The sequence below is a fragment of the Ranitomeya variabilis genome, chromosome 1 (assembly GCF_051348905.1).
Source record: "Ranitomeya variabilis isolate aRanVar5 chromosome 1, aRanVar5.hap1, whole genome shotgun sequence".
NCBI lineage: Eukaryota > Metazoa > Chordata > Amphibia > Anura > Dendrobatidae > Ranitomeya > Ranitomeya variabilis.
This window is the reverse complement of record NC_135232.1, coordinates 672234522-672252592: the sequence shown is the minus strand read 5'-3', so window position 1 is coordinate 672252592 and position 18071 is coordinate 672234522. Positions and strand designations below refer to the sequence as shown.

The 18071-nt window shown below is 46.1% G+C and overlaps 1 protein-coding gene across 5 annotated transcripts in view; it reads right to left on the bottom strand.

The window, feature by feature from the left end:
- RPAP1 (RNA polymerase II associated protein 1) overlaps positions 1 to 18071 on the bottom strand; it is a 117977-nt gene that overhangs the window by 65383 nt on the left and 34523 nt on the right. For all 5 annotated transcript variants that reach the window (XM_077264185.1, XM_077264217.1, XM_077264202.1 and 2 more), the window contains exons 7-10: positions 16564 to 16740; positions 14737 to 14852; positions 14509 to 14607; positions 7386 to 7487 (exon numbers count right to left, since the gene is read on the bottom strand). In XM_077264185.1, the coding sequence (XP_077120300.1) occupies positions 7386 to 7487; positions 14509 to 14607; positions 14737 to 14852; positions 16564 to 16740 (494 nt within the window). The remainder of the gene's footprint in view (positions 1 to 7385; positions 7488 to 14508; positions 14608 to 14736; positions 14853 to 16563; positions 16741 to 18071) is intronic.

Below are 18071 nucleotides of genomic sequence, written 5' to 3'. Positions count from 1 at the left end.
CCGAACAATGAAAGCAATTGTTACCATCCACCTCTCGTGTCTCCCTTTTTCCTATAGATTGTAAGCTTGTGAGCAGGGCCCTCACTCCTATTGGTATCTATTTTGAACTGTGATTTTTGTTATGCTGTAATGTCTATTGTTCTGTACAAATCCCCTCTATAATTTGTAAAGCGCGGCGGAATATGTTGGCGCTATACAAATAAAATTATTATTATTAATATCCAATCACTGAGAGGTAAGGGTGAGTAAAGCAGTTTGTCTTTTCAAGAACAAACTACAGCAAGCAGACAGGGTTTTTTCAAAACTGGAAACCCCTTTCATCTACTTCCACAAAAAGATAATTTGGGTACTAGGCGTAAAATCTTTTTCTCGCAGCCTTCATTGGGGAACACAGGCAACCATGGATGTATGCTGCTAGGAGGCTGACACTAGGCAAAAAAAAAAGTTATCTCCTCCTCAGCAGGGAACATCCACCAATTGGCATGAAGCTCATCAGTTAGTGAGAAAGCAGAAGGAGAAGCAACAATAAAACAACCTTAAATAGGCTCAACAAAGGAACAAACAAGGGAGGGTGCTCTGTCCCCCATGAAGGCTGGGAGAAAGAGATTTTAAGTCGAGTACCCCAAATCCTCTTTTTCTCTATTGCTTCACTGGTGGACACAGGTAACCATGGGAGGTCCAAAAGCAGTCAAAGGGAAGTAACAAAAGAACATGCCTAGATCAGGTCGGGTGATGGACAACCACCATATGAATAAACTCCCTGCATAGGCTCGCATCAGCCGAGGTGTAGGTATGCACCCTGTAGAATTTGGAAAATGTATGAAGGGAAGACCAGGTAGTGACCTTTCAGATCTGGTCGCGGAGGCCTGGCAATGAATGACTAATGAAGGCCCCACCGCGTGGGTGGAGTGGGCCATTCTTGACTCAGTATGCCTCCAGTATGGGAAGAGAGTATCCAGCGTGCGATAGTGGCCCTGGATGCAGGAAGTCCCTTGCAACGACCTTCAGGAATCACAAACGAGGAATCGGGAGCGTCTGAAGGATGCTGTTCGTGAGCGTCTGAAGGATGCTGTTCGTGAAAGGTACAGACTTGTAGAGGGACAGTTCCATAAGATGGGGTGGGAACGAACCGAGGAATGGAAGGAAGAGGTCCTCGTTGAGATGGAATGGAGAAACCACCATGGGGAGGAAGGAAGAGACTGGTCGTAGGACCATTTTGTCCTGGTGGAGTAGCACAAGAGGGCAGCTGGTTCCGAGACCCGCCTGACAGAGGTGATCGCAACCAGGAATGAGATTTTTCCAGCAGAGAGAGGGTGATGTCTCGAATAGGTTCGAAGGGAGGTCCCTGAAGGACATTCAATACTAGGCTAAGGTCCTATGTATCCACGGGGGGACGATAGGAAGGTCTTCACCTGGGGGAGGCCAAGTTCCGATGGAACAGGATTGATAGCGCAGAGATCTGACCCTTGAGGGTACTGAACGACAACTGGGACTCTAGGCTCGACTGAAGGAAGGCCAGGAGAGAAGGAAGAGAAAAGGACATGAGGGCTTTCTGATTGTCCTCGCATGAGCGAAAGAAGGCTTTCCATGTTTAATGTTAAATGCAAGAGGACGAGGGTTTTCTCTCCTGATCATGGTCTGGATGACCTGAGAAGAGAATCCTGCCTTTCTCAATACTGTAGCTTCAACAGCCATGGCGTTAAATTGAGAAACAGAGAATTCTGGTGGAAGAGGGGACCCTGAGAGAGAAGGTCTGGGAGATCTGGGAGTTTCCAGAGGACGTCAGAGCAGTTTGACTAACAATGCGTACCATAAGGAACATACTGGTTGCAAAGCAATTTTGGAGGTGATGATGGAATATTATTCAGATCTTTATAAATCACGGGTACAGCGATGGAGGTAGATTTTTTTTGGCAGAGGTACAGCTCCCCAGACTTTCAGCGGTCGATCAGAGACTTCTTGAGGAGCTGTTCAATTTGGAGGAGCTTGACGCCGCACTGGCCTTTATGCCTAATGATAAAGCCCCAGGGGTGGATGGGATCCCGAGGGAGGTGTATAAAAAATATAAAGAGGTACTGCTTGCCGCTTTGTTGGAGGTGTATGCTGCTGGTCTGGTGGAGGGGGAGTTGCCACGGTCCATGCGAGAGCAATAATTGTAGTGTTGCCAAAACAGGGTGAGGATCCGGCTTCTTATCGCCCAATCTCGTTATTAACGACAGATGTCAAAATACTGGCCAAGATATTGGCTAACCGTCTTAACAAGGTAATAACAACACTAATACATCAGGACCAATCCGGATTTATGGCAAATAGTTCTATAGCATGTAACTTTAGACAATTTTTTCTTAATATGCAGGTAAAGGCGGATAATATAGGTCGGAGGGTTGAGGTGTCTTTGGACGCCGCTAAGGCGTTTGATAGTGTGGAGTGGTGGTATTTGTGGGTGGTCATGAAGGCTATGGGTTTCGGCAAGAAATTTATAAGATGGGTGCAGTTGTTGTATGCGTCTCCGAGAGTTAAGATACGGGTAAATGGGCTTTTGTCTGGGGATTTCCCTTTGTATAGGGGAACGCAGCAGGGGTGTCCTTTGTCTCTCCTGCTGTTTGCAATCGCTGTTGAACTCTTTGTGGCGGCAATACGGAGGGATAGGGACATAAAGGGATTTAGATATGGAAACTATGAAGAAAAGATAGCCCTGTACGTGGACATCGTCTTATTTGTTTTGGAGGATGCGCCGGAGTCTCTGAGGGCCATTATGAGCAGCATTACTAAATTTGGGGCTCTTTCGGGATTATCTATTAACTTGGAAAGTGTGTGTTGTTGCCCATGGACGTGGCGGCTCCTCTGACACTAGAACCTGGGATTCCCTTAAAGGGAATCTGTCACCCCAAAAATCGTATATGAGCTAAGACCACCGGCATCAGGGGCTTATCTACAGCATTCTGTAATGCTGTAGATAAGTCCCCGATGTAACCTGAAAGGTAAGGTTATATTATACTCACCCAGAGGCGGTCCCGGCGTACAAAATAGATGACTATGTGCGGCTCAACCTGACTGCCTTGCTTGGGAAGTTTCAGCAGAAGATTGGGGTCTGAAACAAGCTATTTCTACCGGTCGCACGTAGAGTCAATTTGATCAAAATTATACTTATGCCTCAGCTCCTCTATATATTGCATAATGCTCCAGTGTTGTTGCCTCAGAGTAAATTCTATAGGATTCATACTTTTTTAGGGATTTAATTTGGTAAGGTGGACGGGCATGCTTGAAATTAGAGCATTTGCAAAGGTCAAAGGATGAGGGTGGTCTGGCGGTCCCTAACCCATGGATCTATTATATAGCATACCAATGCCAACATATGGTAGGTTGGGGAGAACCAGAACAAAGTTCTTCAGTGGGGATAATCATTGAATACACGGTGGGGAAGGGCCCATTGTTAGCTAGTCTGGAAAAGGGCAAATTCAGAAATTAACCCCAAAAAATTCCCAACAATAGTTATGATGGGGAAAGTAGGGCTGAAAATTAAGCAGTGGAGGGGAGAAACGGAATTTACGAGATATGCGCCGATTTGGTTTGAGCCTAGGTTGGCAGAGCTTATGAGATTGCGGGGGTTCGGTCAGTGGAGGCGCATTGGTATTTGGTTCGTGTCTCAGTTGTTCGATAGGGGTGTTATTAAAACGTTTGAAACACTTAGGAATGAATTTCCTTTAAGTCAGAAGATGTTCTTTCAATATTTGCAGTTGAGACATGCCCTAAACAAACAAAACGAGGTGTCACGCGTGATTCTGCAGTCCGATAGCTTGTTGAATCTTATGGAGCACGAAGGGGTTTATTACCTTGATGTACAGAGGTCTGATGGATACCTTTTTATTGAAGCACCCATTAAAGATAAGGGAAAAATGGGTGGCACACGTGGGTCTCTTGTCGGAGTCCCAGTGGGAGTCCAAACTACAATACATCTCCAGGGAATCCCTGAGTGAGGCTAAGCGGGTGTCGCAGCTATATCTGGTCTATAGGGTGTACAGGACCCCGGTATGGATGATGAAGGCAGGACTGAGAGATGACTCAAAATGTCCAAGGTGCGGTGAGGAAGGTGCTGATTTGCTACATATGATGTGGTCGTGTGTTCGCCTCCAGCCCTTTTGGGTGAAGGTGCTTAATTTGATTCAAGAGGTGACGGGTGTGAATGTGGTGCGCAGCCCACTAACTTGCCTCCTGGGTTGTATGGATGATATTGCTACGGATGAATGTGGAAGGTTGGCTATTGCAAGATTGTTGCATGCTGCGAGGAAGCTTATTGAGATGCATTGGTTGGATGAAAGACCACCAGGTAAAAAGGAATTTGTTAACAAAATACAATTTATTGTCCTTATGGAAAGAAATATATATATCAGGAGAGGTCAGAATACAAAATTTGAAAATGTGTGGGGCGGATGGATGGATTATCCAGGTGTGGCGTCGGCTGAGTTATTGCAGAATAGAATGGGTGTTGTTTAGTTGCTTCTGGAGGGACTTTTACATGAACAGTTGTGCTTTTGTAAAGCTTTGCATAATTTTTAAAGAGGTGATGTTTCAGATGGTTATTATTGGATAAAGGGCCGGAGATGGATGGGAAGGGTTACTGGGTGAGAGCGTTGTTTACTTAAAATGAAAAGGTATTCATCTGTTTTGTATTCATTGTACTTGTCTAGAATATGTATCAGACTGTGTTACATGCTTGTCGTATGCTTTAATAAAAACTATGATTTAAAAAATAAATAAATAAATATGCGTACCATGCTCTTAGGGGCTAGTCTGGAGCCATGAGGATGACTAGCACCCATTCCGCTTTGATCTTCTTGAGGAGTCTGGGAATAAGGGGGAGAAGTGGGAATAGGTACGGAAGGTGAAACAGAGACCAGGGAAGGAGCAAGGTTTCGATCAGACTGCCAGGAGTCGCAAACTTTGTCTCCTCCGGAACAACATCAGGTCGACAGATATGGTTCAAAATGGATGTGTTGAGGGAACACTTGCCTGAGGAGAGGCCCTGGCGGCTTTGGAAGTCAGCAGCTCAGTTGTCCACAATGGAAATGTGTACCGTGTAGAACACGTAATTTGGCCCAAGACAAAATCCGAGAGACTTCTGGTAAGACGGACTTGGTCCGTATTAAGCCCTGATGGTTGATGTATGCCACGGCAATGGCATTGTCAAACTGAATGCGTACTGGGTGACACGCTAGCAGGTCCTGCCAGTGAGGGAGAAAGGGGTAGATGGCTCTGAGCTCCAGAATATTGATGGGGAGAGAGGTGCTCTGGGAGTTCCAGCGGACTTGAACTGTGTGTTTGAGGAAAACAGCCCCCATCCAAAGAGGCTGGCATCAATCATGATAATCTGCCAGTGGAAAGGAAGGAATGATCTCCTGTGTTAAATGGTAGAAGAGACACTCCCCCAGGCCAGAGCCTGTCTCACTCATGGAGGTAGAAAAATGGGACAGTCCAGGGAGGAGATCTTCTTGTCCCTTGCTGACAGGAGGGCAAGCTGGAAGGGGCGAGTATGGAACTGTGCAAAGGTTATGGCTTCCATTGCGGCAGCCATCTTGCCTAGCACACTCACGCAGAACCGGAGAGAGAATTTCTAAGTAAACCTGAGTGAGCAAATTTCAAGTGCGGAGATCTTTTCTTCTGGAAGATAGACCCTTGGGTGTGGAGTGACAAATAGGGAGACTAGGCACTGGATGGGGATCAGAGATGACTTCACTGTGTTGACAAGCCAGTCTAGGAGCGTAAGTGTGTCGATAGTGATCTGAAGGCTCTCGCAACAATCCAGGAGCCTTTTATCAAGTCGTCGAGAAAGGGAATGACAGCCATGACAGCCGCCATAATCTCTGGGCTCGGACGCTAGGCCAAATGGAGTTGTGAACTGGTAATGGGAACCATGGACAGCGAAATAGAGAAATCTTTAATGAGTGGAAATCGGAATGTGGAGGTAGATATCCTGGATGTCCACTGAGCAGAGGAATTCCTTGGATTCCATAGAGGCAATCAACGAGCAATTAAGCCTGCTGGGAGGAGGGAAAAGATGGCCTGATAGAATCCGGGAACCTGGGACAGGACCCTTAGGAAGCGGAACTCAAAGAAACACCAACGGGTTTGAGAAGAAAATTTGATTTTGTAACCGTTAATTACGATCTCCCTGATCCAGGCGTCATCAACTATAGAGAGTCACACATTCTGTAAGAGAAGAAAGCGGCCACTCCTCCCTCCAACCAAGAGGATTCCTGGGTGGGGGCGATCCTTCATGACTTAACTTGACAGCCCTGTGGACGCCAGCAGACGGCGGGCTTAGAGGATGGCCTCCTTGTTTTCTGTTGGACTGGGGAGCGGTATTGTCAGGTGGAGGTCCCAGTGGACGAAAATTGCTGAAAGGAGACGGTCTCTCTCCTGGTGGGGGGACGATTGAGCTTTGCCTGGGGAGAGAAGTGCTCTTATCACCAGTGGTGTCAGAGACCCCTCTAAAGGAAAGCTAGTGAGACTTCTTAGTAGCCATGTATGCGTTCCAAGCCTTAAGTCAGAGGATTCTGTAGATGGCTACGATGTTGCTGGTGGCAAGAGCATAACCCCTGTTGTCGTCTAAAGACGCAGAAAGCAATTTCCAGTGTGAGCAATCTGGTCCGCGAATAGGATGACCTGTCAAAGTTGTTTTGCCCTAGCGGATATTGACATGGCTACCCACGTGGAGGCGAAGGCAGGGTAGAGGGATGCACAAGCAGCCTCAAAGGTGGATTTGGTTAAGGCTTCAATGTGCTTATCAGTAGGATCTTTGAGGGATGACCCATCTGGGAGTGAGAAGACGGTGTTGGTCCACAACCTATGCCCATTTGTTGAGGAGGTCGGGCCCGAAAGGATATAAAATATCCAAATGCTTCCTAACCTGGAACTTACTTACACCAGAAGAATCTCAAAAACAGAATCTTAAAAACAAAGGAAAAAAGTTTAATAAAACACAACAAAGAAACCTAAGGTAGAAAAGGGCCTGGGTCCAAACCCATGTCTGCCTCCTACTGACACTAAGTTTAAACTAATTTGTTTTGTGCCAGTCTGTGGGTGTATACTACTGAGAAGGAGATATCTTTTTTTGCTTAGTTTGAGACTAGTAGTGACAACAGCATACACCCATGGTTTCCTGTGTCCCCCAATAAAGTGATAAGAGAAACAATCATTTCTGTGCTGGAAATTAATGACAAACAAGCAAATATCAATCGACAACTATTTTGCCTGCACAGCAGTTTTTATCATTTTTACCACTGAAATAAACTTCTGGTTGATCATGCTTATGTGAAGGTCGGAGGACACAGATGTTGGCCAAATTACCTATATTACGTGTACGGTCAAGTCTTACACTGCCTTACCTTCTTCACAATACGTCCAAGAACCTGCAAGGACAGAGTTCTCTGTTGTATGAACTGGCTGCGAGAAAGATGGAAAAGCTCTTGAAGTGAGTAACCAGCTCTCTGTAAAGTAAAATACAAATAATTAGTCAGCGACTAAGAGCTCAGAAAATACTATTGGTAACCAAAGAGACTGTGAGTGATCTGAATGAAGAGTTATAAAAGGTGGCAAAATTATAAGCTATGAGTGGAAATATATTTTTTCCTATAACTGACACTAGAATAGCCAAATTAAAAAAAAAATGTTGAGACTGAATATACAGTACATTAACCCCTTCACCCCGAAGCCAGTTTTCATCTTCCTGACCAGGCCATTGTTTTACAATTCTGACCACTGTCACTTTATGAGGTTATATCTCTAGAACGCTTCATTTCCCATTTTGGAAACTAGGCCCCTTAGGGAACTTCTCAAGATATGTATTGAGCATCTTGAACCCACAGGTGCGTCACAGAAGTTTATTGGAGCAGTGGAAATTAAAAAAATAAAAAAATCACATTTTTCCAAAATAAATCTTTTTTAGCTCCATATGTTGCATTTTCATAAGGGTAACAGGAGAAATTGCTCCATACAATTTGTTGTGCAATTTCTCCTGAGTACACCGAAACCCCATATGTGGGGGAAAACTACTGTTTGGGTGCATGGCAGAGGTTGGAAGGGAAGGAGCATCATTTGACTTTTTCAATGTAAAATTTACTGGAATAATTAGCGGATGCCATGTAGCATTTAGAGAGCCCCTGATGTGCCTAAACAGTGGAAATCCCCCTCAAGTGACCACATTTTGGAAAATATAACCCTTTGAGAGAATTTATCTACAGATGTAGTGACGATTTTGGCTCAATGGGTGTTTTCCAGAAACAAGCAGCAGTGGATGTTGCTGAGTGAAAATTGCAAACTGCCTTTGTAGTGACCAGTACTTTATGCCCAGCCCGTGCTTCTGGAGACATGCACCTGTAAATTAGACGGGCTCTCAACACTACCAAATGCCAAACATGTGGGCGCTATATGTTGTTTAGGCACACTGGGGCTCAGAAGGGAGGAGGCATTTTGATTTTGGAGCGCAGAATTTGCTGAATTTCTTTTGGGGAGCATGAAGCCATTTAGCTTTTCCAGAGCCTTTGTAGTACCAGTAAGGTGGAAGCCCCCTATATTTCTGTTAACAGATTACAGACCTGAGTGGGGTCTTGCTTTTTTTGTGGATTGAGTTAAAACTTTTATTGGAAACATTTTACATAACGTTAGGGATCACATTTACTCATCGCTCTACGGTGACCGCCTTAGGGTTTCCATCTAAATCTCTGAGTGACGTGACAGATGAAACTATAATGATGCAGCAGATTTACTCTGGAATCAGTCTGGCCTCTGTTCAGTCGTGTCCTTTTCAGAAATGCACAAAACTGTGGCCAACGGCACTTTTATGCAATCTTAAAAAGATGGACACCGCCAGATCTCAGCTCACATGGCGCCCACAGTGCCTCCATCTGCCTCATTATAGGGAGTCTTCCACCAGGGATTCTGTCTGTCACGTATTTCAGAGAAACCCCTGTGCAAGTGCTCAGTGCAGAGCGCAGGAAAAATGTGCGCCGAGCCTTACTGCGATCTTTGGGAGGCAGGATGAAAAAAATCAACAGCATGTGAAGAATTGGTTTTATTTAATTTTTACACTGTTCCTCATGCAGTATAAGCGATTAGGCAACTCTATTCTTCGGGTCGGTGCGATTACAGCGATATCAGATTTATATAGGGTTTTTATGTTTGGCAGCTGTCACACATTAAAAGACGCTTTTTATTGAGAAAACTAGTTTTTGCATCACCATATTTTGCACTTTATTTAATGTAGATTGTAATTGGGACTAATTGATGATTGTTGAGACACATAAATAAACACTAAGTAGAGGTACCCACTGCTTGAGAAAGGCTCTTTTTTTTATCTGTATGAACCTGGTGCAATCGTTGGACTGGTTGTTTGGGGCCTTGCACCCGAAAATAAGTAAAAGTGTTGTGCTGTTCCATTTTTTTTACCAAATTTTGAGAGCTCTTTTTTCACATTTCGGCTAACAGAATCATGTTATGGCTTGTTTTTTGAGGGACGAGCTGATGTTTTTATTGGTACCATTTTCAGGCACATGACATTTTTTGATCGCTTTATATTCCGATTTTCGGGGGACAGAATGAACAAAAACAAGAAATTCAGGAATGAATTTTTATTATGCCGTTCCGCGTGTAGTAAAATTGGTAAGACAGCTTTATTCTTCGGCGGTTTGGGCGTTTTTACACAATAAAAACTATTCTATAGAAAAAATAGGGATTTTTGTGTACTCACCATAAAATCCTTTTCTCCAAGCCACTCATTTTGGAAAACAGGACCATGGGTGTGTGCTGTTGCCACTAGGAGGCTGACACTAAATTAATACAAAGAAAGTTAGCTCCTCCTCTGCAGTATACACCCTCCTGCTGGCTCCTAGAGAACCAGTTCAGTGCAAAAGCAGTAGGAGAACGTTAACAACATATAAAAGTACAACATGTCAAACTAACGAAAAAACACCAGCCATTAGGCTAACAGGGTGGGCGTTGTGTCCCCCAATGAGTGGCTCAGAGAAAAGGATTTTACGGTGAGTACACAAAAATTCCAATTTCTCCTTCGCCTCATTGGGGGACACAGGACTGTCGGACGTCCCAAGGCAGTCCCTGGGTGGGAAAACAAAAGAAAACATCAGGCTTCATGTAACAAGAAAAACTGCTCCCCAGCACAGAAGACTGGCATCGGTAGTCACCACTAGCCATTGAATCGGGAGAAAGGACTTTCCTTGGTTGAGGGAGGAACTCAATGTCCATCATATGAAAGTCTGCCTGACCCACAGGGATAGGCAGCAATGGCAGTTGAGGGAAAAAGGGTTCCTGTTTCAAGCCGCTAGAAGAGCACGCTGTAGGGGACGGAGGTGCATCTGTGCGAAAGGAGCCGCTTCCATTGCTGCCACCATTTTCCCCAGTACCCTCATCGCAAAGCGTATGGAATCAGGGGATGACTGAGAAAGTGTACGGGATCCTTGCTGAAGGGCTAGGACCTTGTCTTGAGGGAGAATCACCAACCCTCGAGATGTGTCCAGGGTCATGCCTAAAAAGGATATCTGATGAGCTGGAACGGGGGAAGACTTGGCTAAGTTTATCAGCCAACCCAGACGAGAAAGAGTATCGCAAGTGATACAAACGGACTCCGCGCAATCGTGGAAAGACGGACCCTTGACAAGGAGGTCATCCAGATAGGGTAGGACGACCATGCCCCGAGAGTGCAGGATGGACATGACAGCCACCATGATTTTTGTGAACACCCTAGGAGCAATAACGAGGCAGAAGGGCAAGGCAGTGAACTGAAAATGCTATTCGCGAATGGCGAAACGCAGGAACTATTGGTGGGGGGGGGGGAAATCGGGATGTGCAGGTAAGCATCTTGGATATCGATGGATGCTAGAGACTCCCCTTTTTCCATTGAGGTGATGACCTGACTCAGGGACTCCATGTGGAAACGACGGACCTAAACAAACCGGTTTAGCAGAGGTCTAGTTTGGGTCTCACTTTTCCGTCCCTTTTTGGGACAACAAATAGGTTGGAGTAAAATCCCTCGAATCATTCGTTTTCCGAAACCGGGACAATGACGCCATCGCAGCGCAAAGAGTCTATGGCTCGGGAAAGAGCCTTTGCCCTTGCCCTTGATGCTGGAAGTCGGGAAGGAAAGAAATAAGCAGGGGGACACGAAGATAAATCGGTTTTGCATACTGAAGCCACCAGGTCTCTGACCCATTCGTCGTGAACGACTGAGAGCCAGACCTGGTGAAACAGAAGTAGGTAACTGCCTACCCTGCTGGTGTCGACCGGATAACCCCATGAGTCATTGGGTGGAAAATCCCTTAGATCCAGAATGTTTTGGCCGGCCCTTCCATTGCTGATTGGACCTAAAGGCTGCCTGGGGTCCTCTATTCGTGCGAGGTGCGCGTCCTGCTCCTGAAGAGGTAGTGTTAGTGGACCAACTCGGAGGATTGGTGCGAAAGAATCGGAAACGAATTTGCTGTTGACGACAAAAAAGGATGCCTAAGCTTCTGCTGGGGAACAAATTTGCTCTTTCCCCCCTAGCATCCAAGATAAGGTGATCCAGCTTCTCTCTAAACAAACGCCCACTCTGGTAAGGAAGAGAAGTCATAGACTTTTTTGACCCAGAATCCGCCTTCCATTCTGAGCCATAAAGACCTTCTGATCGTGATGGCGTTTGCCGTCGATAGATCCGCACAGTTGGCCGCATCTACAGAAGCGTGTACCAGGTAATCTCCTGCCTGAGAAATCTGACTAGCCAGCTACGCTGCCTCCGGAGGAAGATTACTGCTCTGAATGGAATTAGCCAAGGTCTCCGACCAGGAAACCAATGGTTTAGCTACCCACGCTGCAGCGAAGGAAGGAAGGATATAGAGTCGCACCTGAGGCCTCGAAGACAGATCGAGCCAAATTTTCTATCTGGCTGTCTGTGGGCAGGGATAGAAGAGTTTTAGATGCCAGGCGAGAGACTGGCGGTTCTACTACAGGGGACTCGGCCCAATCTTTTCTCAGATCAGCTGAGAAAGGGTACTTCGCCTCAAGCGGTTTTTGTCCTGCAAAACGCTTATCCGTTCGTTCCCTTAGCTTTTTTGAAGCACACAGCGTGATCCAGCACAGAGCCGGAGCCTTCTTTAACCTTCAGTGTTTGGTTGACGGCCTCAATCGCAGAATCAATAGTCCTCTGAAAGTCTGGCGAATCCGGATCTAAGGAGACGTACGATTCATACTCAGAATCGAGTTCGCTATCAACGTGTGGAGAGGGAGAACGAGAAACAAAGCTCACGGACGCTATGGTAAATGATTGTACGGGCGACTACAACGTATCAGTTTCCAAGACGCTTTTACGTTTCTAGACTATGTGCGGCCCCTGCTAGCCGACTGTTCCAGTGTAGGGGAGGGTCCCTCTGCATCAGACGTGCGAACACCACGATCTTTGGCCAGAGAAGTCATAGATTGCGACAGAGAAGAGACCCACTCAGGGGGACTAAGGACACTGAGCTCAGTGTCAGCGGGGGAACTCCTGAGCTTTTTGGAAACGCAGACTGGCAGGAGTGAAAAGGATTGTCAGAGTTTTATGGGACTTTTTAGTTGCTTGAGGCTGGGACATGATGTACTCCTATGTGCCCCCTTAATAAGGGTTCCCACAGAGGATAGGATACTAAAAGGGAGAGCTATTAGCAGTGCTCCTTACCCAGGCCCTGTGTCCTAGCCACGAAATCACACTCCGCGTTGCTATCTAGGCAGGCAGGCGGCTTCCTGAGCGTCCGGAGGCCCTGTCAGCGTGTGACAGGGTGTAGAAAGATGGCCGCCGAAATTACATGGGCGCCTCTCGTTCAGAACAAGAAGCACCGGAAAAGTGGGTGGAGCCGCCGGATCGTGTCATAGCAGGGGCGGAACGGGGGCAGAGCTTCGGTTGCGGCCTGTAAAAGGCCAAAGACGGGGACTAAATTTTGCCTAGGCCCGAAAAAACTCCCCCCGCCAGGAAAAGTCTGCTGCCTGTGCCCGGACTGCTCAGAGCCCACCTCCTTCTCAGCACTTACCCGGAGAGGCTGGAGATGTCCTTCGGACGATGCTGCAGGTACCTCTGCTGTATGCAGGTACTTCCGTTGTGCAGCTGCTGTAGCTGGTGATTTTTGGATGGTGCAGGGATAAAGGGGTAAAAACCCTCAATCCACTCTCCCTTTCATAGGGAGATGGAGAGGGACCATGGGCCTCCTTGCTTCATCCGCTAAGCAGTGGTGGAGCAGTGGGGGCTACAAGGATCCAAAATGGAGGGTGCGTCTATGCATCCAAGAGGTTCAATCCTTCTGAGTAGAGAGGGCCGATTGTCCGGCATTATGCCTGGCTGCAGAAGAAGATGCATAGAGGGGACATTCCATGTGCTCGTCTATTGATGATGCGGGAAGATCAGTGCCCTTTAAGGGACCCATTGCCCCTAAAAATGAGACCAGGCATGGCATCCCACGTTGCAGGAGAGGATACGTGGAGGCGACACTCCACGTGCTCGCCTGTCATTGGTTCAAGGAGATCGGAGCCATGAAGAATCCGTTGCCCCTTCATCCAAGTAAACAATCTTAAGAATTAAAAATTAAAAGTTAAAATAACCCAGGTTTTGGTCCAAAACCAGATCCGTGTGCCTCATATGGACACTAAGAATAAACTGGTTCTCTGGGAGCCAGCATGAGGGTGTATACTGCAGAGGAGGAGCTAACTTTCTTTGTATTATCTTAGGCCTCTTTCACACTTCAGTCTTTTGGCGTCAGTCTGAAACCGCCATTTTCGTCAAATAGCGGATCCGCCATTTTTTTTTGGGCGGATCCGCTATTTTCCCATAGACGTGCATTAGCGACGGATTGTGGCGGATGGTCGTCCGTTCCATCCGCAATGCGATTTGGCGGACGTCATCTAGACATTGACGGCCATTGGAACGTTTTTGTCCGTCGCCCCAATCCGCTTTTCCAATTGCGCATGCTCCAAAAAGTAGATACTTTTCCCAGACAACCCCCAAGTAACGGATCCGTCAAAAAAACAGACCCGTTAGAACCGTTTTCTCAACAGCTGTGACGGATCCGTTGATCCGTCACTATGTCGGAGCTGACTGACGCCAAACAACTGAAGTGTGAAAGAAGCCTTAGTGTCAACCTGCTAGTGGCAGCAGCATAACACCCATGGTCCTGTGTCCCCCATTGAGACGAAGGAGAAAAAAATATTTTGTTAGGATGGATTTAACATCTATAGCCTAGGTATTGATGAAGAAAATTCCACAAAGTGTATCCAATATTATTATTATCATTATAGCGCCATTTATTCCATGGCGCTTTAGACAACTACATTGAGTTAGCTTTTTGTGCATAGTGTCCACCTCCTAGTGGCAGCAGAATAAACCCATGGTTTCCTGTGTCCCCCAATTAAGCGAAAGAGAAAAGAGATTTAACAGTCAATGCCTGGAACTAAAGTTCCCAGATATAATTTTAAAAAAATACACTATAAGCATTAAATTACCTCTGCCTCATCTCCGTGGTGGTGCAGCCCTAGATGAGTAGGGACGTCAGCATCTGGAGCTATCAAGTCTCCCTTCAGACTGAATCGTGCTTGCATCCCCTTGCACACAAATACAATAAGTTCCATTGCATGAATATACAGCCATCCAATGTTAGATAAAAAGCAGGTACAATAATGTGTACAAAAGAAGAAAACCTGCTGAAATGTAATTTATAGGTAAACAAATACCTTCTTCGTTTTCTTCTGTCTCATCTGCGGCAAGTCCTTGGTCCATTCTAACTTGTCAAACTCCACGCTGTGCATGTGCACCCACTCCTTCTGAGGCTTCACTGGGAGGTCGCCAACTGAAACCAAAGACTGGGATCAACGGATCACATATAACAAGTGGAAAAAGTCTTATCTGACAACGCTGACTCCAGAGGTGCCTCCTGCCTAGAGATTAAATATTACCGGGCGCCCATAGAAAGTATTGGTTAATGATCGTTCTGATTTGGGGAGAGAAAAAAGCCGCTCTCGCAGTAATATTTGCATATCTTTCTCCATCTTGCCAGTTTTCTAAATTACCAAATTTGAAGGTGGCCGGGATTTGCGAGATTTATTAACAGCTGGTGGCAGCGGTGATGTCACGACTGCAGAGTACCTTGACTACTGCAACCAATTACTTTGCTCAGCAGTGTTGTTTAAGGGAAGACCGGGCTGCCAGAGCTGCTCAAGTGCTGGGTCCGGAGCTGCTGGGACCTCCTGTTCCTGGGGGGAATGAGATTGCAGCCGGAGCGAGCCAGTAACCAGGGTGAAGGGGGAATGGCCCGTCAGAGTAAGGTAAAATGGGTTACGCGGCAATGGAAGCGGTCGTCCCGCCAAAATGATGCTGAGGTACATACCGCAAACGCTGAGAGGGGCGCGACAGGCCACGGCGTGAAGAGAAAGGGCGGCATAGTGAGGGACTCACCGAAACCGGCGGGTGCGCAGGGGGCGTGAGATTGACGGAGCATCGCAGTGCAGACGTCCGGTTGTCGGCTGATATCCAGAGAGGCGCAAGCCATGTAAAACATTGCAGCGGTTGCTCAAGGAGACTCAGAGACTCACGCCAAGAGGAATCTTGTGGAGAGCTCTACTTTCTTACTGCACAGATATATACGCTATGGGCTCAGTGGGTAGAACGGGAGACAGCCAGCTGCCGCCAGAAGGACCGTGTGCTAGGCAAGGACGCCAGCAGACAGTACACCAAACACCGCCGGCATTCTGCAATCCACGGGGTCTTCAGAGTGTCAGGCTGCGGAGCCACGATAAGTGAACTGGTAATCAGAGATTGTTAGTTAAACAACCGTTTATTCAGTTTAGTTTTGAACCCTTTTTACCCTGCTATTTCCCAGCGTCGAGTTCCCTACTGTTGATTAAATATAGTTAATCCCTGCTCTGCAGCATTTGTGTTACTGCATCCTTGCACCTACTTATTATAGTGCTATGCCAAGTACTTTGACATCACCTCTGAACCCAGTGATTGGCTGCAGCAGTCACCAGCGCTATAGGTTAAAAGGCAGTGTTGCAGCCGGTCAACAAAGACCTAGAGGAGCGACAGAGAGAACATCACTGGAGCAGGAGAGGGTAAGTCGTCGCTCATATTATTTACCTAAAACACGCCCAAAGACATAAAAACCAAACCAATATGTGGATTGTCCAAGTCTCATGTCAGCAACATCTGCAGCTACAGCACAGATACTACACCATAAAAGAAAAGGACAAACTGCAATATACACAAAAGCCACATTAACGGTAATGTTTCCATAAACATTTCTTAATAACTACTAGGAAATGATGAGAAAATTACAGCTCAGCAACACACTGGACAGATCTATGGTGTCTCCAATTGAATCCTTCTTTACCTTGACATTAAAGGTACTCAATAGGAGTAATAAGGAAGCTGCTATCATATTTAGAGAGAATGCAACCTATCATTCACAATGAATGCATTCCCATTTTCTACTGAGCTAACCCCCAGTATTTAGTGCTATTGATCCGCTCTGCGGAGGCCCTGTCCAGAGAGTGATTGATTACCTGGCAGCGGACCTGGGTTTTCCTCATCCTTCCTAGAAGCCTGTTCACATGAATCTGTCACTGTTGAATGAGGAGGATGTTCCTTATTGACCGTTAGGGGCTCCCCTGCTGAGTTTGTATTCTCTTGGGTGGTCTGGTTCGCCCTCTTCGATCTCAGGAATGCAACCAGCGTGGGGTCTTGTGGAAAACAGAAAAATTATTTTTACATATTTTTCAGCAAATAGCTAAGTTTATTTTTATTCTCTAACAATTATCTTCGTTCTAGACTAAACTCAACTAAGCAAATTACAGTCATCAGAGGAAGCTTTCCATGGACACGTCTAAATGAAATTACAGTCAGTGGTACTACAAGTGACAAAGATCATCCAGGAATCTAAAAAAAAAATCCAAAGGCAGAAAATGTGCTAGAATAAAAAAAAAAAATCTTATTCATTCTTCCAGCTTCATCAGTGGTCCCTTTTGGAGTGATGATGGGCCAACCATGAGCATACGACCATCGCAGGCAATCACTGGTCTCAGCAGTCTCGTCATGTACATGCAGTCAGAGGCCACATGCTCATGGTCAACACGTCATCACTGCAGTGTCTGTAACCAAGACCGATGAGACCGCCAAACGGGGAGAACTAGAGCAGCATGGGATTTTTTATATTTAGCAAATTCTCTGTCTTTAATATATATTTTATTTTTTTTTAAATCACGGTCAACCACTTTAAATATTCAATTAGGATCTGCTCATTACTGAAAAATTATTTATAGCATAGAAATATTTACAATATGAACTTTGAAGTACTTCACCTGAAAGGCTTGCCAGGATTAAAGAGGTTGCCCCTTTCCAGAAAAAAATTAAACCACACTCTGAGTTAGGGTGGTTTCACACAACGTTCTTCGCCACGTTCAGTAGTCCCGTCAGGGTAAATTCCGAATTCCCTACAAAACGAGATTCAGGAGTATGCCCTAACCGGGCCATTGCCTATAAGGGTGCAGACAGAGTCACCACCGTATCCATATTCTCAGCGTCTATATATATGCTTGAAAATGATGCATGACAGAGCACACAGTGACTCAATCTAAACTATTATAGTCAATGGCACTGTTGGCGCATATGCCCAAATCTCGTTTTGCAGGGGGTTCAGAAATAAGCCCCAACAGGACCACTGAACCTGGTGAAAACGCAGTGTGAAAGCTGAAAAACAGATTTACTTGCCCTCCTCAGATCCAACGCTACCACATTTTTGTTGCTTGACAGCAGCGGTGGCATCTCTTTGAGAGAATTGAAGTCAATCACTGAGCTCACTGTCTTTGTCTGTGCAGACAGCACGAGCAGCTGAACTCAGTGATTGTATGCAGTGCTGTCGACGTGACTCCAACGCTGCACATAAACGGCAGAGATAGGGATAGCAGTAGAGAGCTGGGGCTGGACCCAGGTAGGGCAAGTAAAGCACAGTCTGTTTTTTTAAAATATGTATGGAGCATCGTTTTCTGAAAGGTGACAATTTCTTTAAAGGAGG